Below are 25,288 nucleotides of genomic sequence, written 5' to 3'. Positions count from 1 at the left end.
TTCCTACTGTAGGATCAAACCTGGGATGCTTGAATGTTTGGGACTGGCATTGGTAGTACTGTTAATATTTTTCCCTGACTTCCCATTTTCCTCCAGTTAAACAAACGAAATAGAAAACCTTGCATTTCTCACACTCCCCAGCATAAGTGAGTGGGTGCACTAGTCTGGGATTGTTTCTCCTTGTTTGACTCCTACATCAGTTCCTATTCAGTAAGCAGCTGGTTTCTGAATATATTCAGAGCTGGTTATCTCCAATAAACAATACATCCTAGCGGTTCCAGGCTTCTATTCTTTTTTTTCCCCAGGAAACAATAATTTCACTATTTGTCAGTCTTTCTCCAGCCCCTGCCCCATAACTTTTGAAACGGTTGGCCAATTTTAATGAAATCTGGCAGAAAAGCACTATCTTAAAGGCATTAAATTCCTATCATCTTTGTGCAAATCAATAGGTGAGGAGGAAAGATTTTGAACAAGCATTATTACTTCTGCTGTTTCACTGAAGAGTTTTTCCCCAATGTCCCACCTTTTTCCGAATGAGTCCTGAAGGCTACCCTTGGCCTTGAAGTGCAATAGTTTGGGGTACTCCTCTGGGGAGGCAGGAAATCTCCGGGCTCCCTTTTAGGCATGCCACTGGGATTTACAGTGGCACCAGCCTCAGGTGGGCAACACCCTCCTCCTCTCTCCCTGCTCGATGGACAGCCAGGCAAGGATGCCAGGCATGCTGCTGGGGCATCCTGTGGGACCTGCAGCAGACTGGGAATGGGGGAGCACCCTTGACTGCACCCCACCCACAGCCTCGATTCGCAGCTGGACCGAGGAGGGTGGTGTGTTCCACCTACGCCTCCTTCTCCGTACGCTCCCGCCTTACCAGTGACTTCGGACAGAGCTCTCTTAATTGCCCAGTGGTATGGGGAACCAAGCACGGAAAGTAGGTCAACACCAACAAAATTACCCATCTTGCTCCCTCCCTCCACCCCACCCCTCCCAGAAGGACGCTGTTGGAAGGTGACTCAGCATTCCTTGTCCTCTGAACGTGTCGCACCCCCAACACAAAAGAACAAGTCCAAAGCCCAAATTAATTTTTTTTTTGTTTATAAATTTTATTTGCCTAAACAACATTTTCAAAATTTTCCATAGAAAACACTATTTTTGTATTAGACACAGAAACTCTAATTTTTACTTGAGGATTACAACCAAGGTTGCAAAAATGGTGGCACAAGCAATTTTGAGCACCCTATTATTTAGCAGCAAAGTCCTGCTTTGATCCATCTCCCTGCTGACTTCAATGGAACTACACTAGGTATAAATTAAAGCAAAATTCAGTCCATCAGCTCTACTTTAGGCTTCGTGCATCCCATTTAAGCAATGCCTCCACCTTGATTTCACCTTGCTGCAGTCAGCAAAGAATACTGATATAAAAGGTGTCGTGCTTTCGTGTATCCACTCACCCTGCTTTCATGTTTAAGCTGTACCATTTTACCTTACCATTAAAATTACATTTAGGCAAAAGTGAAAGAGTGTATAATCTCTTGTGCTCTCTCTGGAGAACAAGCCTCTATTAAGTTTTTCTCCGTCTCCCTGTATACAAATAGCAAAAACGTGTATTTTCCAGTAAAAAACAAACAGCAAAGTAAAAAGTCTATTAGAGGGAGCACAGTCACTCATTCTAACATTTTTTATCTGAATGGAGAAATAAAGTGGCGTTTCTCCAGCAGGCAGGAACCTACATTTCAAAAAAGAAAAAGAAAAAAAGATATGCTGAAATCATCAATCATGTTAGCAGGAATTACATGTCCAATCCCTTAGATGTCAATAACAATCCCAACCATATTGCATCAATTAGCCATTGATTGCTTGTGAAGAGCTAAGAAAGCTTTAGTGCCTCTCTCCCTTCCCGCATTACCATGGAAGAGTGCAGCACAAACAGCCATACCACGAGTCGCAGCCATGGCCACACAGATAGGCTTTCCCCTCACAGGCAGGTCAAGGCTCCATCTGCCAAGATTTCTTTCTAGCTACAGAAAAAAAATCGAACAAGTCTGTGGATTAAAGCTATTTGTGACAGTAATCTTTTTTGCTCTCAAATGTCATCTGCTACACAGGCTCTACTCGTTGCAAAACTTGGGGATCCAGGAACTCATTCCTTGGTCTTGAGAGAGACGTAAAATGAGAACAAAGGGAAAAGAGGCGTAGCTGTACCTTCAAAATAACGTCCTTTAAAAGAATCATCTGCAAACTGGGTGTCACTTTGAAGTTCTGAAACTGGAAAAAATAATCCTAACCTTTCAGATAAAGTTACACTCCAAAGTGTAACTTTAAACTGCTTTTACATGTTAAAGCTAGATAAATAAAGGTGAGATCATTTCTCTGCACATCAATGAAAAAGTATTAGAAAATGCGGTTTGCTGACATGTGACTTAGAAGACTTTACAAGGGTTTTTTTCAAACTTTAACCAGTCAATCTTCCCAGTAAATACAACCAAAAGTATTAGCCACTGAGCACGAAAACCTTAGTATTTTTAAAGAACACTTTGGTCTATCTATTTGACTAGCCACTTTGAGGAGCCACCACGTGCTGTCTCCATTGAACTAAACTGTCACTGACAACAATCACCCTGCTCAGCTCCGGTGGGAGAACCAGGATCTCACAGTACTTTTAGTTTCGCTCAGGGAATCTCTGTAGAAGTGACCGAAAAGCATTAGAGGTGTCAGCACCTAGTTTAAATAAAAGCTTTCCTTTCATCACTTTAAAACCTGTTGTCTAGTCACTGTTTTCATTTCTGACAAGTCTTTCACTTGCCAAAGACTTGCCTGTGGAAAACACTTAGGACAGGCAGCCTCCCACTGAATGAAAATACATTTGCTGTTCCACTGGATAATACACTTAAGCCATCAAGCATCACCTTTTACATAGGGCCTACTTGCCAGTGCCAAATGAAAAAAGAATATGTATGTATATATGTGCTTGAACAAATAAAACACCAGTAACACCTGGAAAAAAACATGGTTGTAAAGCCAGAAAGAGCACTTCAAGCATGCTTTATTAAAAAACAAACAGTTTATCCAAATGTTATTTATCCAGAAACGATGATAAAATCATATACTCTAGTCTTTGAAGTCCAAGAGCAATTCACCCACCAAGACTAATGCCATGTAAGGATATGGACATCACTCTGATCACATCACAGCTGAAGGTATAGTCCGTGTCTTGGCTACATTTTAGTCTTGCAACTAGAGCATTTCATGCTGCAGCTCAGCTGAAGCCACATTTGCTGTTATCAAAGCATAAAACCTCAGCAATGCTGGCACCATTTCTCTGCTGTTTCAAAACAGGGTGCACGAGATTGTCATTACTGGTGTTGCTCCTAAGCATAATAATTTTGCCTTTTTTGGAAAAAATCACATATCAGCAAGCATCAGAAAATCTGAGACTTTCTTTAACTAGTGACAATCGTAAAATATACTGTTCGTGCATGGGGAGAAGCAAATGTGAAATATGTATCAGGAGACGCACGTTTATACAACAAATCAATTCATCATAGACGGTTCTGGGTTTTATTGTACCACAATAAACAATACATAAGCTACACACCAAAAGAAAATAAGCCTCAGAAAACGGAACAACAGTGGTAACACAGATGGTGCAAGGCACAGGCATGTTACCACATATGTAGAGGAAGAAGTGAGCAATTCATCTGGGGCAGATTTCTAGCTGGTGTTAGGCAGCTTCAGAGCTTTTACTATCCAAGAATCTGCTCAGGCATTTCAGTCATTCCTGGTGAAAAGTCTTTACTTTTCCCTAGAAAACTCAAATTGCTTCTAAACAGCTCCCCTTTCTGTGTACCCTTGTTTGTAAAGGATTATAGAGATTGAAGAGGAACATTATCCTAGTAAGATTTGCAGTTACTCAACACTGCCAGCAATGCTTTATCTTTAGAGAGCACAGAACTTTGCAACACAGAGTTCCTCACGGAGGAAGGGTGTCTCTTTTCAAAACCAAACTTGTTCAGATCGGTACTTCACTCCAATGCAAAGTGAAGGATTTTTACCTTCTTACCTTCTTTTTACCTTCTTAATCTGGCAGTCACCTGGATTTCAGATACTTCATAAATTTAGATTGATTATCAGCATACGCTGCACAAAGTTTTTGAGATAGAGGAAAAAAATGCACAAAAAAAGTGTTTTACTGGAAAAAAAACAGAAAACATCAGCTAACCTGCCAAGTTCTGTTACCACTTTTATTAGCTATGGTATGAACTGACTTCAAGAGAGTTTAATTTTATTAACACCCATGAAATCAGTTGGGGATCTTGGCCACTCTGAATTTGATGCTTGTGGTAGGTGTTCACAGAATAAGATTTCTGCAACACTGTCTAAAAAAGAGCGAGCTATTGCAGGTGCTTTATTTTGACTTACACTACTACCAGTAACAGTATTTCCAAATTCAACATATTATTTTATTACCATTTAGGAGCATATTTTCTGCTTCAAAGGTGGCATAATTATTCCATTTATGTCCCAAATTACTCAACCATAACCTGAGACAAAAAGATGTTAACCTGAAATCACAAGCTGCATGCCTTGCTGCCCTAACAGCAATGGCTGAAATGGGTCTGTCCAGCATTACAGTCCTGTGTCTGATTCTGGGAGACCACAAGCAAACCTAGAGCTAGAAAGAGAATTACTCTCCCAGCCCCCATCAGCACACAGTGCCAGGTACATTCTGAGCCAGAAATACTTTCCCTGATTTTTGTGACTCGTCATACTTTCATGTACTTCTCCAGTCTCCTCCTGTAGCCATATAAACTTTTTGTTCCCACAATATCATACGCACCTCCCTTTTGTTTGTCTAGTATCTTAGTATTTCTCCAGCAACTTAAATGTTGCCTGAACTTTAAGAACTGCAGCTGGAACTAAGAAATATCTATTATCTACTTTAATAAGTAAGAAGATACTAAGAAACTTGCTGGGACTTTTCATATTTAATATATGTCAAAAATATTTTAAAATCAAACTGTTTCCCTAAAAGAGAATGCAAAAGCAAATGTATGGGTATTTACAAGCTGTCATTACCAGTCATTACAAGCCTGTCATTACCCATAGCAGGGGCTGCAGGTTGCAGGATATATGAAAAAATGAACAAATAACAGTAATGTGGTTTTTTAAAAACAAAAGCATTTCATTAAAAGTTCCAGATAAAGTAAAATGCACTACAGTCAGAACCCAGAGTATAAAACAAAGATTCTCGCACTGTGATTAGGGATCACAGATGTTAACACCAGAAATATTCCAAATTACTTTAGAAAAAGTATAATCCAATGTACAGAAAATTTGCAGTGCGAGACATAAGCCAAACAGACACTATATGTAATTCAACTGTTTACATAAGTGAAAATCGAGGAATTAGGTCAATATGGAAAAAGCAAAAGTTAAGGAGAGGCACTCTTAGGACTGTCCAGAAAAAGAAATGTTCAAAGCATAAGGAAGATATGAAGCATGTGCAAATTCAAGTGATAACAGAAATATAGGTCAGGAAAATTAACTGGGACTATGAAAATCAACAAGAAGATTACTCACCTCAGAACGACAAAATACTGAAAAAAAACCAAATCCTTTGTATTCACTCCAAACTGTTTCTGTTAATTATCTGACAAGTCTTTTTCAATCTGTTATCTCACAAATAAAAACATTTTACTAGCACTGGATATCAGGCATCACTAAATGACTACATCAAATGACAGTAATAACTACAGTAAACTACAAGGATAAATACTGAGTACAAAATAAACAACTACAAATACTGAATAGTTCTGGAACAATTGAACAATTACACTGAAATATGTAAGTTCATTTGTGAGCTCACTGGAAACAGCAAGATGGCTTAACATTTAGTCCTACATTCATAATTCTTTGTATAGCTATACTATAGTGCAACCAACAAATAATGTACCTTTTTATTAGCATACAAGACTTCATGTAACCATATCTCAGCTCATATGAAACTGTAAAGCATCCCTAAAACAAACAGACAACAAAGGGCTGATTTCGGTTTAATTCAAATTCATGTTTTGTTTATTTTCAGGAGGCTTCCAGTTTCCTTTACCGTGTCTTCCCGTAGGACAATGTACAGTTGGACCCAGACAACAAAAAAAAGCCTTTTTCAGCCAGCATTTAGGATAAAGATATTTTATTTGATAAATAAGATATCTGATGAGCCTGCAACATTCAGTAAGTTGCATGAAACATGGGATGGTACACAATTCGGAGCACAGAACAGTCTTTTACATTCAGCTGTTGAATCAATTAGAGTATGGACTGCTTGTTGCAATAGTTTCAGACCAGTGGGCATAACTGATCCCTGATAGCCCTTAAATTCCCAAATCTCATTAATGGATTCCTGCTCCCTAGTATGTATCCTTCACAGCACATTGACATACTCTGAGACAAAGGCCACAGATATTCCACATTGGCTGTGACATCTTGTGTGTGAATGGTATACCGTTCTGTGAGGCAAGTATCTTGCTCGTGCTGTTAAAATAAAGAAGAATTCTTTTTTCTCATTTTCTGCACCACCCTTGATTGGGCAGAGGGGGGGAGGGCAGGGTGGAACCAAAACAACAACAAAAAAAACCCACTAAAAAACCAGGAAGTTGCAGTGCCTTTTCCTAACACAAAATTCTGAAAATAACTTCCCAGTGAAGTCTGAAATTTTCCTTCACTATAACAGTCACACACTATTTCTAAAATTAGTACATATATTTACTAAAATGACACCCTTCACTTCTGCTCTTTCTTGCTTACTGCTACATGACCTTTAGTCAGCAGTGAAGAAACTTCTCTTTATTGAGAAGAGATGTAACCGAGTCAGTAGATCACGCATTTGGATATACCAGTAGGGGCTGTACCAGGCTCTGAGCTGCAGACTCCCCACCCCTCTTAAACTTTGGTGCTTTAATCCTTCTAGACGTCTGTGTAGAAAATATGCAACTACACAAATAGAGGCCAATTTTTTAAATTACTCCAGTATCCAGAGATAAAAATCTCAAAATACTTTTAACTACTTGCCAGATTTGTTTCCTTCTGTGGCGTTCTAAATAGTCTAGGAGTACTTAGTTTACAGTAGGAAAACTAGGGGAAAGCTCTACACTTCTAACCTGCTCTTAGGTCTGCAATAACAATCCTGACACTCTTGCCTTTACGATCAAACTGATTTTTAACGATTACTGCAGAGGGAGATTCCTAACATTTGTAGCTGAACAAGATCTCCCCTCATTACGCCACAAAAATGGTGTAACCAACACACTATTGCTGCCAAGTCCCTTTTGCTGTAAGCCAGTCACTCTTTGTATTTTTAACTACATTCTTATACTTTTTTTCATCCTTACCCATCCTGGTTAGGACAGGAGCTCGGCCACCTAGGCAGGAAGAGAGTGGAGAGGCAATGCATACCCAGTAAGACAGCGCTGCCCCTCAGTCATTGTCCCAAGTATAATGAAATTAACGTCTCTATTACCAGATTTTTTGTTTACTGCCTCTGGGGTCCTGTTTCAGTCATAACAGGCCGGCCTGGGAATTAGCAGCCAGCAGTCTGCGCTGAATTCAACTTCAAAGACCGTGGAAACAGAAGATACTCAGAAGAGTGACAAGAGAATTGGAGCCACTGATGAGACTTCAGGACAGCGTATTAAACAGTTGCGACCATACCACAGAGAGAAATGAAGAAAGGCGTAACAAAATAAGCTGCTAACAAGAGACGGCCTGAAAACACTTGTATTAGAAAAGCAAGTGGGAACGCACCGAAATCTAAAGGAAACAAGCTTAAAGTCAAGTATATTAAATGCCATCTCCCCGTTGCCTCAGCCAGGCCTCTCACAGCTCCCGAGAGCCTGAGGAACCGCAAGACACAGGAGCCCGTGTAAAGACCGAAGCCCTCAGTTATCCTTGGGGTGACGGCAGCAGCGTCCCCTGAAGCGGAGGAGGGAGGACCGGGGGGCAGGCCCCGTCAGCAGCCAGCGACGGCTCCCGGGCAGCCTGAGGGCAGACGGCCAGCCCGCCCTCCCGCCGCGCCGCTCGCACCCGGCCGCCACCGCCTGCCCCGCCCCCTGCCTGCCCCCGGCCCCGCCCCGCCCGCCCGCCCCCGCCCGTGGCAGCGCCCCGGCCCCGCCCCGCGCCTCGGGGAGGAAGCGCGCGGCGCTGCCCCCACCATGATGGCGGCCAGCGCAGGAAGGGGCGGGGCGCGGGGCGCGGGGCGGAGCTGCGGGGGCACCGCCGGGGAGCGCGGCGGCGGCGCGGCGCGGGCGGCGGGCGGCCGGGGCACCGGGCGCCCCCGCGCTGCCCGCAGGGCCCGGCCGCGGCCGCGCGGCGCGGGGGGCTGCCGGCGAGGCGGGCGGGGGCTGAGGGCCGCCGCGGCCGCCCCTCCCCGGTGCCGGCTCGGGGCCCCGCTGGAGCGGGCCGCGAGCGGCTCCGCCCCCCTCCGTCCCCTTAAAGGGCCCGCGGCTCCTGCGCGCGGCTCCGCCAGTGCTCGCCTCGCGCCGATGGCGCCGCTCTCGGCGGCGGCGTCCCTGCTTCCCTTCGCGTCGCCTGCCGCTTCCTCCCTCCGTTCCCTTTCGCTTCCGGGGTCAGCGCTGCCGCGGCCGCTGCTCGGTAACAAGCCCCGTCCCGGGGTCCGGCCGGGAGAGCCGGCAGCCGCTCCCCGCGCGGGCTGCGCCGCCCCGCCGCCCCCATGGCCAGCAACCCCCAGCCGCAGCCCCCGCCGCCGCCGCCCCCGCCGCCGCCCCCTCAGCAGCCGCCGCCGCTGCCGGGGGCCGGGGCCGCCGTGGGGGGCGGCGCGGCCGAGCCCGAGCTGGTCTCCATGATCGTCAACCACCTCAAGAGCCAGGGGCTCTTCGACCAGTTCCGCCGCGACTGCCTGGCCGACGTGGACACCAAGGTGGGGGCGGGCGGGCCCGGCGGCCGGCGCCTCGGGGGGGTCCCGGCGCCCCGCCGGTGGCTCTCCGCGGGCTCCGGCGCGGCGGGGGGCAGGCTGGGCCTCTCCGAGGGCGGCGGGGCCCGGCCCGGGGGTGGCGGCGGTTAGCGGGGGAGCGCGCCCCGCGCTCGGGGGTGGGGAGCGGCCGCCCGGGCCCGCGCGGGGCTCCGGCTCGGCCCGGCCCGGCCCGGCCCTCGGCCCCAGGGCTCTTCTCGGCGTCCCCGGGGGAAAAGCCGGAGCCCCGGTTTTCAGGGGGGAGCGTGGGCTGGCCGGCGGTACAAACGCTCCCGGTTTCGTGGAGTGTTTCTAGCAGCGCGGGCGAGTTTAGCACGCTGTGATCGCCGCAAGGGAGCGGGAGCGGCTGCGCCTTCAGTGGGCTGGGGGGGTCCGACGGGGCTCCCGGCTCTTCCAGCCCGGCCTCCGGGGGGATAACTGCTTAGCAAAACCCTCTGGTCCAACCCCTCTGTTGTTGCTTTCTAGCCTGCCTACCAGAATTTGCGACAGCGCGTTGACAACTTCGTTTCCAATCATTTGGCAACTCATACCTGGAGTCCTCATCTCAACAAGAACCAGCTGAGAAATAACATTAGGCAGCAGGTTCTCAAGTAAGTGGCAGCTCTGGGGTTTCTCTGTTTGAACGTGCTCGTGTACTGCGATAGGTGACAGAGACTCGAGGTCAATTGTAAAGTGTCCGCTTTCTTCAAAGAAACTTTTGAATAACTTTTTTTTTTTTTAGCATTTAAAACGTAGTATTAGATAGCAGCTCACCATCAGCATTAGTCAGAATTAGGCTGCAAATATTTTGTCTGATCCAAGTTGATGCAGGGGTGGAAAGCTTGTTTCTGACTTGGGATGTAACGCCCTAGCTAAGGTCTGTCTTTACTGTTTCTTTTGAGGGAGCTATTAATAAAATTGCTCTTATCATCAAGTTTTGAGCTAAGGAAAATTAAAAGGATTTGACAAACTAGGCTCTGTGTAGTGCAAAGCTAAATTCACAAAACAAAAAACTGGATGTGAATCTAGCTAGACAGAGAAGAGGTTTTTTCAGAACTGCTGTTACGTCAAAACGATGTCAAACACTCATCTGATGTTACATTATTTCATGAGGGTTCCTCTACTTTTTCTTCGCAAAACTTAGAGTCATAAGAAACATTAGGAAATTTCTTTGAAGTAGCATGAGTTTGGTCACTAAGTTGGGCCAAACGAGATTTGCAAACAAACTTGCTCAGCTATGCTGTAGTGGTACCATTGATAACTGGTACTGAGGAGCTATTTTGTTTGGGGGGAGGGGAGCAGTTGTTGTTTGGGGGTTTTTTAATTCTTTTTAAAGAAGTAATGAGGACAAGAGGCAATATATGTTCCGCAAAAGATAACAGGGCTCTAGAGAGAACCCATAGATATGAAGCTCTCTATTGCCATTTATTTGATTTTACTGAAGATTAAGGGTGTAAAGCTGCAGAACTCTGAGGTGTCACACTGTACTGGGCAGAAAGTAACTTAGGGTGGTGATGACTGGTCTAGTAGTCGTTTGTCCCTCATGCCTTCTCTAATTCATCTGTTTTATGCCACAGGAATTGATAACTTCAAGTTTCCTCTTAATTTTTTCCACAAATGTCACTTTTACAGTTGGATAACATTTGTAGGCATAACCAGTAATGACATAACAACAGGCTGCTTGTTGTGTTAATTCCATGTGGTTGGATTGCTTTGTTTCTCTAGGATTTTTTTTTCTTTGTTCATAAGGCATAGAGAGAGCTGTTGAAATACAGGCAGCTGGCTAAATACATAGCTGCAGTGATGCTCAGAAAATGTTAATGCTTCACTGGAGGTTCTTAAGAGTGTTTACGTCGCATCTAAATGAGCATATTTCATTAAGATGTTCTTGAAAAGTCATTTTGCTTATTAAGTATTCATGTAACTCTGTTCCAGGTCTGGAATGTTGGAATCTGGAATTGACAGAATTATTTCTCAGGTTGTGGACCCAAAGATCAACCACACATTCAGACCTCAGGTGGAAAAAGCTGTCCATGAATTTTTAGCCACATTGAATCACAAAGAGGAGGCAGGCCCCAGCACAGCTCCAAGTGAGGAGAAAAGAGATGCTTCTATTACAGTACAAGGTATTCTACCATTTCTCTGAGCAGTCTGTCAACAAAAATCTGTTTTTCGAGAGAGCAGAAACATTGACCAGGTTTGCTACTAGCACAGAATTTTTAAGCATCAGTATTAACAAGCTGAGCTCCAGGCAGCATACCATAATACTTGTCTCTTACTGTATGTACAAAGGTAGAAGGCAAGAGAGATGTCACCATGTACCACCATGTCACTCTGTCACTTCTGCTTGAGATTACAAGGGATCAGTTTACTCTAGGGAAAAAAGCTGGTCTCAGGATTTGTCCCTCTAAGTATTACAGGATCAGGTAAGACATAGCTGTAAGAGAAGAATGGTTCAATTTTTTTATGCATTGGTAGATCGGAAAAAAATTACCTATGAGACAGTTACCTGTCTTAATGCAGGTGCTGTGTTCAGTAAAATTTGAATGGCTAAGGTCCTCTCAGGAGCTTAAGTTCTGCTGTAAATCAGCCAATCTTTAGTTTGTTTATAAACAGCACTTTTTCTTTACTGTTTTCATTTATGTTGCCTGGTATCGACTTCTAAACAGTCCTGCAGGTAATTGTCCGTTCTTTCCCTTCCTAAGAGACTCCACAGCAGTCCATCTATTTGTAACCAGACCCTTTATTTAAATCCTAGCCCTTTTCCTGTGAGGCCCACTTCCTTTAAAGTAGGTGGGTTAACAAGCCAGCTGCAGCTCTTAGTGCTAGTCCAGTTAACCCTTTCTCATCCATCTTCAAACTTACTTCTAAGAGGATGGGAAAGTGATAAGGTATTTCTGATAGTCCTATTGTTGTATAATAAATATGCTGAGTCCATTTTCCATGTCACTTATGGAGATACCAGAGGTATGAAAGATAGAATACTGCAGCAGAAAGTCTGTATTATGTTTCTCCAGAGTCATCATCCCACTTGGGATGATGGTAAGGTTGAACAAGGATTGTGTTCAGAACATCCTTCCCATATACAACCCCTGCTTTCTTTAGCTGATCTCAGGAACAGCAGTATGTCACAGAGCAAAATTAATTTCTCGTAATCAGATCATAATTGCTGCAGGAATGCAACTTCTTGTTCTTGTTTTTTCTTTTTTTAAACCAAAATCTCTAAATGCAAAATTAGTCAAACATCTTAGTTAATTTTACTTCTTTTAAATAGAGTAATTATTCTTTTTCCTTTCACTTGCTTAACATTCTGTCTGAATGGAATTACAGAAACTAAGATGAACTAAAACTATTTCCTTTCTTACTATTCAAGGTGTCTCTGCTACAGCTCCTAGTGGCAACGTAGCTAGTGATGCAATGTCCATTTTGGAAACAATAACTTCTCTTAACCAAGAAGCAAGTGCTGCCAGGGCTTCAACAGAGAACTCGAATCCCAAGAACAATGACAAAGTTGCAAAAAGACTCTCGTCTCAGCAGAGTGTGGATGGTAGCACTGATAGAGAGAGAAATGCGGAGGACTTGCCAGACAGAGAGAAAGCAATTTGTGACCTTCCTGGAGAAGGGGCTGAGACATTTGCAAAGTGTGAAGATTTAAATGAGCTTCCCTGCCAAAGTGAAGAAATAAAAAATTCAGCAAAGGATACTAATAATTTGAGTTTTACAATTAAAGATACAAGTAAAGACATTCAACAGGAGAGTGAAGATCAAAAGAATAAATTATTAGATAAATGTGACAAGAAACCAGACAGCAGTGAAAAAGGTGAAAGAAGAAAAGAAAAGAAGGAAAAACTTGACAAGAAATCTGACCATTCAAAGAAAAGTGATGATACTACGAAGTCAAAGGAAGAAAAGCAAGCAAGAGAGTCAGAACCAGTGAAACAGTTAGTTCCAGAAAAAAATAGCAATAAACATAAAACAACTGAAAGCACTAAAGAAGGTATGGTGTGGGCAATGCTCTTCCTTAAAATACGGATATGGAGGGTTTTTTAAGTGTATTCAGGAGTTGAATCAGAAGTATATTTGGAATGTAGGTTCTCTGCTAGTTCTGGCAAATTTGTCTAGCTAGCCACAGCTGGGTCTTGGTTCCTCTGCCTTAACTGAGGTACCCACATTAGGAATCAAATGAGCTTTGATTCCTCAAGTGTGTGATTGGTCATCTGCCTTACTCTGGCAAGTTCTTTCAGCAATTCCAGTCTGCATTTAAAGCTTCTAGTTGTACCTCAGGATGATTTTTGCTTTGAGTAAACCGGAGTAAGCCTAATAACATTTCATTAAGGTGTTACAATTTTTTTTTTTTCCTATTTCTTGTTCTTAGGATAATTTTGTTTTCAGTGGCAAAATCACTGGTTTGGTAAGAAAAGTTTCTCAAATACAGTGTGCTGCATTACAGCCCTTTCTTTCTATTTTTTTCCTTTGCAAGAAAATACGTCAGTAGATTCAGATATGGATGTACTCAGTGACATCACTGTCAGCTCTGTCCATACCAGTGATCTTTCTTCCTTTGAAGAGGAGAGTGAAGAGGAGACTGTAATTTCTGACAGTACTGAAGAGGGGGAGATCACATCAGATGGTAAAATAATTAGATTGTTAATTAGCAAGAAAGGATATGCAAGCCTTTCATTGAGTGCATTATATCATAAATCTGAGGTTTTGCAGTATGTTTTATTGTACTTATTTATAAGAAAGAATTTGAATGTGGAATGGATAGTATTTGTGCAATTATGAAAGATGAGTAGTGGACGTACTTTGAATATTTTTTTTTTTTAGTAGAATCATAGAATCATTTAGGTTGGAAAAGACCCTTAAGATCAAGTCCAACTGTTAACCTAGCACTGCCAAGTCCACCACTAAACCATGTCCCTAAGCACCTCTTCCAAACGTCTTTTAACTATCTCCAGGTATGGTGACTCAACCACTTCCCTGGGCAGCCTGTTCCAATGCTCAACAACCCTTTCGGTGAAGACATTTTTCCTAATATCCAATCTAAACCTCCCCTGGTGCAACTTGAGGCCATTTCCTCTTCTCCTATGGCTTGTTACTTGGGAGAAGAGACTGGCACCCACCTCACTACAGCCTCCTTTCAGGTAGTTGTAGTGAGTGATAAGGTCTCCCCTAAGCCTCTGCTTCTCCAGCCTAAACAACCCCGGTTCCCTCAGCTGCTCCTCATACAACTTGTGCTCTAGATGCTTCACCAGTTTGGTTGTTCTTCTTTGGACACACTCCAGCACCTCAATGTCTGTCTTGTCGTGAGGGGCCCAAAACCGAACACAGGATTTGAGGTGTGGCCTCACCAGTGTTGGGTACAGGGGGAAATAACTTGATATATTCTAAATTGTGAATCTTATTTGTACTGCAGTATTTCATAGGTGACAAAACCACTTAACGGTGATGGATATGTCACTTTGCTGTGGGTGCTTTTCCCCTCTCTTTGGCCATGAATTTGGTATAACATTGGAGTGCTTTTTTTGTGACCCCAGGCTAGTGGTTGTAGCTAACTTTGCAGATCAGATTGGTTTTAGAGCTTTAGGATTGCAGGAATTTCTAAATTCTACCTGGCCACAGTAGAAGGAACAGGAATGGATCTAGCTTTAAGAGTTTGGAAACACCAAATCTTTTCACTGACTGGGTTACCTTTTTGTGTTCTCCTTGTCTAGAGCAGACCTCACACTCGGATTTCTGCGGATATGTGGCCTTTGCAGTTAATAAGACTTTCCACTTCATAATACAGAGTGCCTTAGTACCTGAATGAGTTGTCTCTAGTATGCTGTGAACTTATGTTTTCTGCTCTAAGAATATTATTTAGAAGCACTGAATTACTTGCATATTCTCTGGCTTTGGTGTTACCTCTAAACATGACAGATTGTGTTCAGTTATGACTAAATATTTGTGAAGTGAAAACAAGCCTTAAGTATATTTCAGGGATACAAATAATTTGTACAGTATGGAGTGCAAGTGTTTTCACTCTATTAATCCTGATAAAACTGAAAGAGATTTATTTATTTTTACTTGAATAATACTTACTTGAGTATAAACAACAATGTGTTTTGTATATATATTTCAGTAAGCTTATCTAGTTTTTACGTACTCAAATATTGTACAAATTTTTTGGTGTAGGGAAGAAGCTTAATACATAGCAGAAATTTATATTCTGACTTCTTATGCAGTGTTAACTACTAAATACTGTATGTAAAAAGGCCACGTGATTACAGGCAAGAGGGTAAGCCCAGTTGTATCCCAGTTTATTCTGGGGTTTGTACCTTGCAATTTTTTGGCTGAGTGATGTGCACAACAAACACACGAATATACCTTTCAGGTTTTCATAATCTAGTGATATTTTGATGCTAAAGGGCTTAATTTTTTTAACTGTTTATGTTTTTAGAATAAATAATTGTTAATACATTTTGAGTAGTTTTGCCTCCTCCAAAGTTATGTTAAAAGCACTGCCCTAATTTATCAATATATCTCTACACTTCACTAACCTTTCTTCAGATGAAGAGGAGAAAAACAGTCAAAGTAAGGCAAAGCCTCATGCTAATGAGCTGAGTGATGGGAAAGCCAAGCCTGTTCGTCATGCTTATGTTCGCAAGCCTTTCTTGTACTCCAAATACTTCAGTGATTCTGATGATGAACGAACTGTAGAACAACGCCGTCAGTCCATTGTAAGTGTGGATTTTGCTACTGCTCACATTCTGGCTCCTTAAACTTTTCAGCACAGAAATTCCACTTGTTATTTGGTGGTGGTTTGTGAGGGGGAGTCTTCTGTTTCTTCTCACTTTTTTTTTTCCTTCCCCCCCGCCCCTTGCGTTACAACTCCCCCTCCTTCAGACTTCCACCAATATTGGATGATTTGCTCTCCAGCGAAGTACTCTACTGGTTATAATTTGAAGGTTTCTGGTGGTTAAAGCAATGACACACTTTTCCATCTTTTTCCCCTGCTCTAAAATGAACAGTCTTTTGGTGTTGACAGAGGATTTACTAATGACATGTATTGTCTTCACAGAATCACAGCAATAGGTGGATTCTTTCTCAACTGGGTGATTTGATAGGGAGAGTAAGAACTGCTGCACATATGAAAAACCTGGTTTTCAGTAGATTTAATGTATATGATGACAATTTGGGTGGAGAAAGTAGCCCATATCTACCCGCAGCCTGCCTTCAGTGGGATTTTGTGTAGTTCGGGCTTGTGTTGACTACTGCAGGCTACTTCATTACATCATCTTGCTGTCCATGAAATCAGTTGTTTGTAGCATGTCTGCAGCCATTGGGAATGGAAAGAGAGGTTTAAGCACATTCACTATCTTCTATGGAAGAAGGACCAGCACACAGAAGAGGGAGCAACAGTTCTTTTAGATCTTTTTCCTTTGGCTAAATATATATTTTTTAATAGTTATATGTATTTTATATATATTTAATATATAGACACTATGTATATATTACACGTGCATATTATATATAAAAATTAAAAAGATGTATTCTTTCAGAAGGTGTCACAGCCTCAGTCTGTGGTGTTAAGCAGCAGTGAAACTCTGGAACTCAGCTAGTTTAACTTCATGGAAGTATTAGAGTATTCCATTAACTTTCATATAGTGATTTCTAAGGACTATTTATTTTTTAGTTTGCCTCAAGCTACAATGTTCTGTTTCTGTGGGTTTTACACATACATTTGTAGCCAAAGAATACTCTTTGACCTAATGATAAATTAATTTTTCCTTGTTTTTGTATCTCCAGGCCAAAGAAAAAGAAGAGAGACTCCTAAGAAGACAAATTAACAGAGAGAGACTTGAAGAAAAACGTAAACAGAAGGCTGCAGAAAAAACAAAATCCCTAAAAACTGGAAATCAAAATGCTAAAGGTATGAGAAGTAGAACGTTAGCCCCTGCTGCCCTGCTCTCACTCACTCTGTCTGGAAAAAAACATTCAGCTTAAAATATTAGTAATAGGTCTCTAGTCATTTCCCTTAAAAACCCAACATTTCAACAGTGATGTAACAGAAAAAATGTATAATTCAAATTATTAATACAAAATTCCATATCTTCACTTTTTCATATATCCTTTCATATATCATTACATTGCTTAAATGCAATGAATACCTGTGTACACTAGTATTCTCTGCTACACATTGGTTCTCTCTGTACTGCTTTCAGTCACGTTTATAGCTGAAACAATAATATAATGACATGCTTATATATTTCACCATTTGTGTATTATTTTAGGAAAAAGTGGTTTGAACTTAGAAGAACCTTCATCAAGAAGTCTTGAGGCAAAAGCTACTGGTACCAGCATTAAGGATGTGCTTAAAGAACAGAAATTTTTAGAAAAAAAAGTAGCCTTGAGCAGAAAAAGAAAAAGAGATTCAAGGTATTCATGCTCAAAAGGAATTAAGTTTTTGAATATTCATTTTTGCAGATTGAAAAGGTTCTCTTCAGCTTTGCAGTTAGCCTTACCCATTTTAACAATTTCCTCTTAAAATATTCACGTAATTTTGTTACTAATAAGCATGAAGTTCAGGCAGAAAATCAAATTATAGCCGCTTAAATATATTGCAGCTCAGACTGCAGTAGCAGCCTTTATGTGACTTTTCACACGCAGAATGGTAATAAAGGCATGAGAATGGAGAGCTTTTAGATGTTTGTGCATCTAATATGTCAGTCAACTTGGTTTGGTCTTTAAATTGATGGTTTACATAGCTATGTACACGTGTACATATCTGTCTGTGTACGGGTATATATGGGGCAAGGAGATCTCTTACCCATTTTACAGGGTCAACTGTAGTACTAATATTGTCATACTAATATTCTCTGCTTTAAAGCACTGATGTCCAGAGGATATCGTTGAAGTTGGTACACATGATTTTCCAAGAGAAAAAAGCTTGGACAAATTAGCTAGTCCAAAGTTGTGTGATCATGTTCTATTTCAGTATTTTTAGTGTGCGTTTCTCTCTCCTTCAGCTTTAAAAGCAGAAACTTTACAAACTATTAGGCTGATACCGATTTTTCTTTTTTTAATTGTCCACATACCTGTTTCAGGCATGCTGAAGACGGCTGCAAAAAGAAATATGAGCCATCTGAAGAAGACTCTAAAGAAATGCAAAAGACAAATGAGGTATGTGCCCCTTAAATATAAACCTTATGATCTTCCTTTTTAATTGTAATAGTACTTGTTCATATGTCCCTACCAAACTGCATAATATCGCATTCGTTCTTACTAATTATTTTTTTCCTGCTAGTTCTTTCAATTCCATTAGTGATCTGGCATTGCTGTAGTAATGTTTTCTGAATTCCAGTAGCCACTAGAATATACAGTCTACGTATTCAGCGCTGATGCATGTTGTAGTAGAACACAAGATACAGTTTAACCCCTATTCTGTGAAGCATGTTGGGTTTTTAAAAAGAGCAAAGTGTGTCTTACATGCAAAGACTTGAGGAGCTTGATCTACTTAAACTTCTCACTGGAAAGTGAAAGGAAAAATGTAGTCCAAACCTAAAGGAAAGATAATTTTTATGGTGAGAGTTTTTACCAACAACATTATTAACAAAAAAAAGAGTGATAGTTGGAAGTTCAAATTAAAGTCTAGATTTATCTTTTGTGGAGTTTGGGGTTTGGTTTTGGTGGTTTTTGTGTGGGTGTGTGTTGGTTTGTTTGGTGTTTTTTTTTATAACAGACAGCATAATGGCTGTTTAAAGTAACTTATGGAGTACTTGAAATTGTGATTGTCCATTTAAAAATCCATTTAAATAATTTTAGAAAGAAAAATCACTTTATAAAGAAAAGATATTCAAGTTCAAACAGACCTATTAAGGTTAACTTCTGCTTCTTTGGATTTTCCCACAATGGCAGATAGTTGAAAGTGGCAAGTTTCATTTTCTTACTGACTATATTTTAGGTGAATTTTTATTACAATGCTAAGTGTATTCTCTGGTATATTGTTTTTATGGAGAGTTTGCCCTTAGCAATTCTGTTCGGTCACATAGTGAAGGAACTGTGTAACATCTGCTTATATATATAAAAACTTTCTTTTGTAGACTTGTGAAAAAAATTCTTCTAAAGAATTGAAGCATAATCATGGGAAAAGTGAAATCTCTAAACAGCTTAGAAGACTTTCAGAATCCGTGCATTCAACTGAGGAAAGCAAAAGTGATTCTAAATCAGAAAAAGAACATAAAAGAAAAACCTCCACTTCTCTTCAGGCTGAAGGAGCCCAGCAGGACAGTGAAACAAGGGATCCAAAAAGACAACTGGATAGAGCAGAAGTCAATACGGAAGAACTACAGAAGCAGAAATCCATATTTAAAAATGAAAAACACACCAAAAAAGATAGTGACACAGAAATTCAACATATGAGAAATGCTGCCAAAAAAGAAGCCAAGTCTTACAGAGATAAAAATGAAAAGGAAAGAACTGCTTTAGAAGATAAACTTTCTTTAAAGCACAAATATAAAGGAGACAGTATTCACAAATCAAGTGAAGATGTTGAACTCCATTCATTTGAGAGAAGTTTGAAAGGGGAGGATGGTGGTCAGAAACATAATCAACAAATAAAGGTTTCCTCAGATGACAAATCTGAAAGAAAAAGTAAACACCGAAGTGAACGGAAAATATCGGTAACAGGAAAAGATGGAAAAAATATTTCTGAATCAACCTTAAAAGCTGAAGAATTGCTGCGTAAGGAAAATAAAAAAGACAGACATCTCTCAACCGAAAAATCAAGAGCAGAATACAAGTCCAAAAGGTCCCTGAGTGATTCTAGGCCACAAAAGGATTCTCTAAGTGCCTCAAAGCAACTTGCTTCTGCATCACACAAAAGGAGCGAAAGCTACTCGGAAGATAAACATGAAATAGAATCAACTAATTCTGATTGTAATTTGAAACAAGAAGATGGTGTTCACAAAGATAGACGAAGATCTAAGAGCCTTGTAGAAGACAAGATTTTGTTAAAGTCTAAGTCAAAGAGTCATAGTAAACAATTCAAAGCATCTGAAACAGAATTACAGGAAAATTTAACAAAACAAGAGGCTGCGCAGAAACTAGACAAAGATAAGAGCATGGAAGAGAATGATTCAGATAAGCAACACAAGTCCAAGAATGAAGATAAAGTTTTTGAGGAGAGTGGTGCTGAGTTTGAGCTTGTAAGTGGCACACAATCAACTCAGGGATCACAAAAAGACTGTAGTCACAGAGTTAAGTTACATTCTGGAGAAAGAGGATCTGTAAAAGAGAAACATAGAGGTGATAAAGATTTAAGCAATTCCAAACTAGAAAGAAGGTTCTCTGCTGAAGGGCACAAAAGCAGGAACTTAAAGCACAGCAACAAGGAAATAAAGAAGAAAGAAGAGAGTATCAAACTGGACGATAAAGATATTAAAGAAATGGATAGTGGGCATGAAAAAGTACTGAGCATCACAGTGACAACGGATAAAAAACAAAGTAAGAAGATATCCTGTGAAAATAGAAAAGGCAGTATATCAAACCAAGATTTACTTGGAGAGGAAAAGCAATCAGCTAGCACAAATGAAAGCAGCCATGCTCCAGCCCCTCAAAAGTCAAGTATGAATAATGATGACTTGCATTCTGGTCATGAGGAAGAGCTGATGGAACTTGATTTGAAACAAGCAAAAGTAGAGGAAGCATCTAACATCAAAGGAAAAAACATTCAAAACTCAATCCAAGCCACAGGTGCCGAGTATGCAGCAAAAGAAAAAATATCTCTATATATTTCAAATAAGGAATTAAAACACAGCTTGGCAGATCCTGAAGCTTGTGAATCGCAGTTTCTGCCTGCAGCTGAAAAAACTGTTAAGCAAGAAGATATCCCTAATAAACAAGTTGGTGCCTTAGACACTTTGTCCAAACAACCTTCCATGGATCAAGGACCCAATAAACAAGGGACTTATAAAATGAGCGTTGTGTACGAAACAAGCGGTAGAATCTTACTGAATGTTCCCAGTGAGGATCAAGCTTCAGAAGATAGCAGAAGACCAAAGAATTTAAAAACTGTGATAAATTCTAATTCAGATGATGTTCCTTTAGCAATTAATTCTTCTAGAGAAGATGCTGATGCAAAGTCCATAGATACGGATATCTCGGATTTTACAGATTCCTTGGGTAATATGTCTAAAGAATGCCATGATTCAGATGCGACTTCTTTATTTGAAGATACTTTCATTTTGAAGAATGATGCAGCACAGGTTGTATACATGGAACAACAAGATAGTGCAGTGCTGAGTTCTATCATGAAAGACAATGGTGACCACACCAGTATGACAAACAGTATAGAAAAAGATAATGAGGTGCCCCAGCCTGATGAACAGGCAATGGAAGACAGTACAGCTGGGTTACCTAGTCAAGAAGTTTATGATGAAGCAGCAAAATTAGAAAGCTCTCAGGGAAGTGAGTTGAAAATAAAAGAGGAAAACTTGATGACTGACATAACTGAAGATCGTGGAGAGGTAACAACAAAAGAACTTATCCTAAAAAGAAAAGAAAGAGAGTGCTTGAATACAGATCCTTCCACAAAGGAAGAAAGAAGCACAATGATGGATAATGTAGAAAAGAACGAGGTGCATGATATTGATGATATGATACAATCTTCCTCTGTGTTAGTGCCTGAAAGAGTTCCTGAGGAAACAGTCAAAGGCTCTGTTATAGCCAGTGGGCAAGAAGGGAATGGTGTGATTGGCGTGGAAGATAAAAATGAAAGCAATGCAGTAGGTACCAGTGCAGGAAGTAGTAAACTTAGTTTGTTGTACAGCAGCCTACAAACAACTCCAGCCACTGTGATAGGAACTAGCACAGACAAGATCATTGAGAGCACTGTAATGGCCACTAGTACAGGAGAAGAAAGAGCTGAGGGTGCATCGCATTCTGAAAAGGACAGTGATGCTACAACCACTTGCTCAGAAGAAGAAAGCGAGGTGACGGTAATCTGCACAAGCATAGAAGCTGATGAAGGTTTCACAACGGGCATATGGGTAAAAAGTAGTGGGGGTGGCAGTTTCATCACAGGAGCAGATGTTGGTGAGTGTACTGTTGCAGCAGCTGAAGAAGGTGGTGGCAGTGTTGTCACTGAAGGATTAGCAGAAAGTGAAAGTTTCCTAACAAGTACAGAAGGAGAAGAAAATGGTGACTGTACCTTGGTTGATGCAGAAGAAAGTGGTAAGGATTCAGTCAATGCAAGTGGAGTAGAAATTGAAGACAGTGTGAATAGTGCTGGGGCAGAAGAAAAAGATGATGCTGTGACTAGTGCAGGCTCTGAAGAAAAGCGAAAGACCTCAACTTGTGTAGATACAGGCAAATTTGAAAGTTCTGTATCCTGCTTAGGTGAAGTGGAGAGCGATGGTGCTGTAACTAGTGCAGGGACAGAAACAGGTGAAGGGTCGACAAGTGGTGACAGTTCAGGTGAATTTAGGGGCAGTGTGAGAGCTGGCCAAGTAAAAGAACACGAAGGTACTGTGACTTGCACAGGTGCAGAAGAAAGAGGTCATAACTTCATCATCTGCTCAGTGACTGGTACAGATGCCCAAGGAGAAAGCACTGTAACTGGTGCGTGTATTGCAATGGTAACAAACAACAGTGTCACAACTGGAACTAGTGGTGACAAATCTGAGGATACTATAAATGGTGAAAGCGCAGTGACCAGCACAGGCATAACTCCAGAAGATGATGCTGAAATTTCAGTAGTCTGCACAGGGCTAGAAGACAGTAATGAGGGGTTTGGAGTTTGTTTAGAAGCTGAAAAATGTGGAAGTCTAATGGACAGTACCAGGGCAAAGGAAGAAGCCAATATCACTACAGTCAGCGTAGGTCCGTGTGATGATGAAGGTTTTGTGACTAGTACAGGCTCAAAAGAAGAGGATGAAGAAGGTGAGGGCATTGTGACTAGTACAGGAAGAGGAAATGAAGAAAATGAGCATGCTTCTACTTGTACAGGAATGGAAAGTGAAAATGCACTAATTTGTGTAGGTGCAGAAGAAGGTGAAAGTTCCATTATCTGCATAGTTGCTGAACAGATGGAAGCTGAGTCGGGAGTGGCTGGCACAAATATAAATAAGCTTACTGTTGACAGCATGACGAGTGCAGAGAAAGAAGCTAATTGTGGCACAAACTGCAAAAATGCTAAAGGGATTGTTGAAAGCAGCGTAACCAGTGGAAGCGCTGCAGATGAGGGTGCCTTGACTGCGCATATAGGAAAGCATGAAGGTACCTTGATTCCCTTAGATGCCGAGGAATGTGAGGGTCCCATGACTAGTGCTATGGCAGTGCAAGATAAGAGTCAGTCTGGTGCTGAAGACAAACATGAGAATGCCATGACTTCCTTTGTCAGCAGAGAACTTGATGCCTCTATAAGCAGTGCAGTTCCAGCAGAAGGTGAGAATTTTCTTATTCCTGCTGACAGAGAAGAAAAAGTAAAAGGTGATATAATCTCTACCAGTACAGTGGAGGAAAGCGATGCTCCCTTACATTCAGCCATGGATGCTGAGGAAGGTCCACTTGCTGTTGCAAGAGCAGATGAAAGTGGGGAAAGTTCTGTGATCTTAATAGACACAGAAGACACAGAGGTGCCTATGCCCAGTACAGCTACAGAGTTTAAAGAGTGTGTGCATACTTTTAGCAGTAAGCAGGAGAAAGATGAGTGCACTATGATTTCCACCAGTATTGTGGAAGAATTTGAGGCTCCTATGTCAAGTGCAGCTATTGAATATAATGGTCAGCTCCCCTCTGTTAAAACAGAAGAAATAAATGAGAATGCTATGGTTTCTATAGATATGGAAGTATATGAGGTTCCCATGCCTAGTGAATCCAGTGCTGGAGGAGATGATAACGATGATGGTGAAAGTCACCCAACTGCTAGCGGTAAGGAAGAAAAAGATGAATGTGCTATGATTTCCACAAGTGTTGTGGAAGAACAAGTAATCCTAATGTCAGGTGAAGTCACAGAAGAGGCGATTCAACATGTGTCAGACACAGAGTCAAAAAATGAAACAGTAATGATCTCTACAAGTACAGCAGAATGTTTTGAAGCTCCTATGTCTAGTGTAGCTGTGCAAGATGAAAACAAACTCATTGCTTCAGAAACAGAAGGAAGATACGAAGCTGCTATGATCACTACGAGCATGACAGAAGAATGTGAGATAGTCCTGATCAGTGCAGCACCACAAGCTGAAAGTCGTCTCATTGTAGCAGAAGGAGACGAAGATACCATTATCTCTCCAAATGCATCAGAGGAATGTAAGATTGTGGAGACCACTGCAACTGTAGATGAGCAGTTTGGACTAGCAGCTTTTAATGCAGATGCAAAAAGCAAAGGTTCTGTGATTTTTGTGGGAGAATGTGGAGCTCCTGTGCTGAGGGTTGCCACCAACAGTGAAGATCAACATGCTGCTTCAAGTCTAGGAGATAAGGAGGGGGCAGTGATAACTCTGAGCACAATGGAAGAATGTGATAGTCTCTTCACCTTTACAGTCATAGAAGAAAGTCAACTTGATGCTGAGAGTACTGAAGTAAAAGACAAAAGTGAGGAAATTTTTAACACTGCTAACCAGATTGAATGCATCCTATCAACTACAGGCCCAGAAAAAAGCAGTAATTCTTTGCTTGTTATTGGTAGAGAGAATGAGACCCATGAGAGTGGTGTGAGGGGAGAATCAGCAGCATCTCAGACCACAGTAGACAGTGAAATCACAGAAGCAGATGAAAATTCAGTGAACCTTATGAGTGTAGATGAAGCACTTTGCGTGGAGATTAGTACAGAGACTGCTGTGAGTCCAAGTCCTTCCTCAGAGGCAAGTGAGGATGATGAGCAAGCTGAAGATGTTTTGCATGAGGATGTTACATCAGAACTTGCTTGTATGATTTCAGAAACAGCGGTAGAGAGTGAAACTCTAAGGAATGTAAACTATAAATTTAACTCAAACTTGCTTTTAGAAAGTGACTTTTCTGAAATAAGGACTCCCCTGCCTAGGGCACAAGCTCTTTCCTTAGTTTCTGCAAATGAAGTGACTGTAAATACCAACCATAGTGAAGTGACAATAGAAGCAGAATTAGGGGAAAAAAGTGACTTCCCTGTATTGCGTGTAGAAGAGCTATACAGCAGTGATGACAAAACGAACTTGGTCAAAATAGATGATATTGGAATTGAAGTTACTTTTCAAAAAAGTAACACAACCTTTCATTCAGGTGAGGATTTCTTTTTTCCTTTTTTTTTAACTTTTTAGTTTATAAGCTGTCATAAATAGATGCATTTTCCCATGATTACAGTTAGAAATAACTTAC

The 25,288-nt window shown here is 41.3% G+C and overlaps 1 protein-coding gene across 3 annotated transcripts in view; it reads left to right on the top strand.

The window, feature by feature from the left end:
* The first annotated feature begins 8,421 nt into the window (after positions 1-8,421).
* BOD1L1 (biorientation of chromosomes in cell division 1 like 1) overlaps positions 8,422-25,288 on the top strand; it is a 40,128-nt gene continuing 23,261 nt past the window's right edge. The window contains exons 1-10 of one of the 3 annotated variants that reach the window (XR_012042430.1): positions 8,422-8,929; positions 9,446-9,570; positions 10,895-11,085; positions 12,333-12,956; positions 13,440-13,589; positions 15,509-15,678; positions 16,748-16,871; positions 17,233-17,377; positions 18,046-18,121; positions 19,042-25,192. Coding sequence is in view for 2 of the 3 variants with exons in the window: in XM_072861076.1 (XP_072717177.1) it covers positions 8,723-8,929; positions 9,446-9,570; positions 10,895-11,085; positions 12,333-12,956; positions 13,440-13,589; positions 15,509-15,678; positions 16,748-16,871; positions 17,233-17,377; positions 18,046-18,121; positions 19,042-25,192 (7,963 nt within the window). In the remaining variant the exon portion in view is untranslated. The remainder of the gene's footprint in view (positions 8,930-9,445; positions 9,571-10,894; positions 11,086-12,332; positions 12,957-13,439; positions 13,590-15,508; positions 15,679-16,747; positions 16,872-17,232; positions 17,378-18,045; positions 18,122-19,041; positions 25,193-25,288) is intronic. The other 2 variants (XM_072861076.1, XM_072861075.1) reach the window with 2 other exon arrangements.

This window comes from Ciconia boyciana, chromosome 5, assembly GCF_034638445.1.
Source record: "Ciconia boyciana chromosome 5, ASM3463844v1, whole genome shotgun sequence".
NCBI classification, from domain to species: domain Eukaryota; kingdom Metazoa; phylum Chordata; class Aves; order Ciconiiformes; family Ciconiidae; genus Ciconia; species Ciconia boyciana.
The sequence above is the reverse complement of the archived record's forward strand: the minus strand, read 5'-3'. Positions and strand labels throughout refer to the sequence as shown.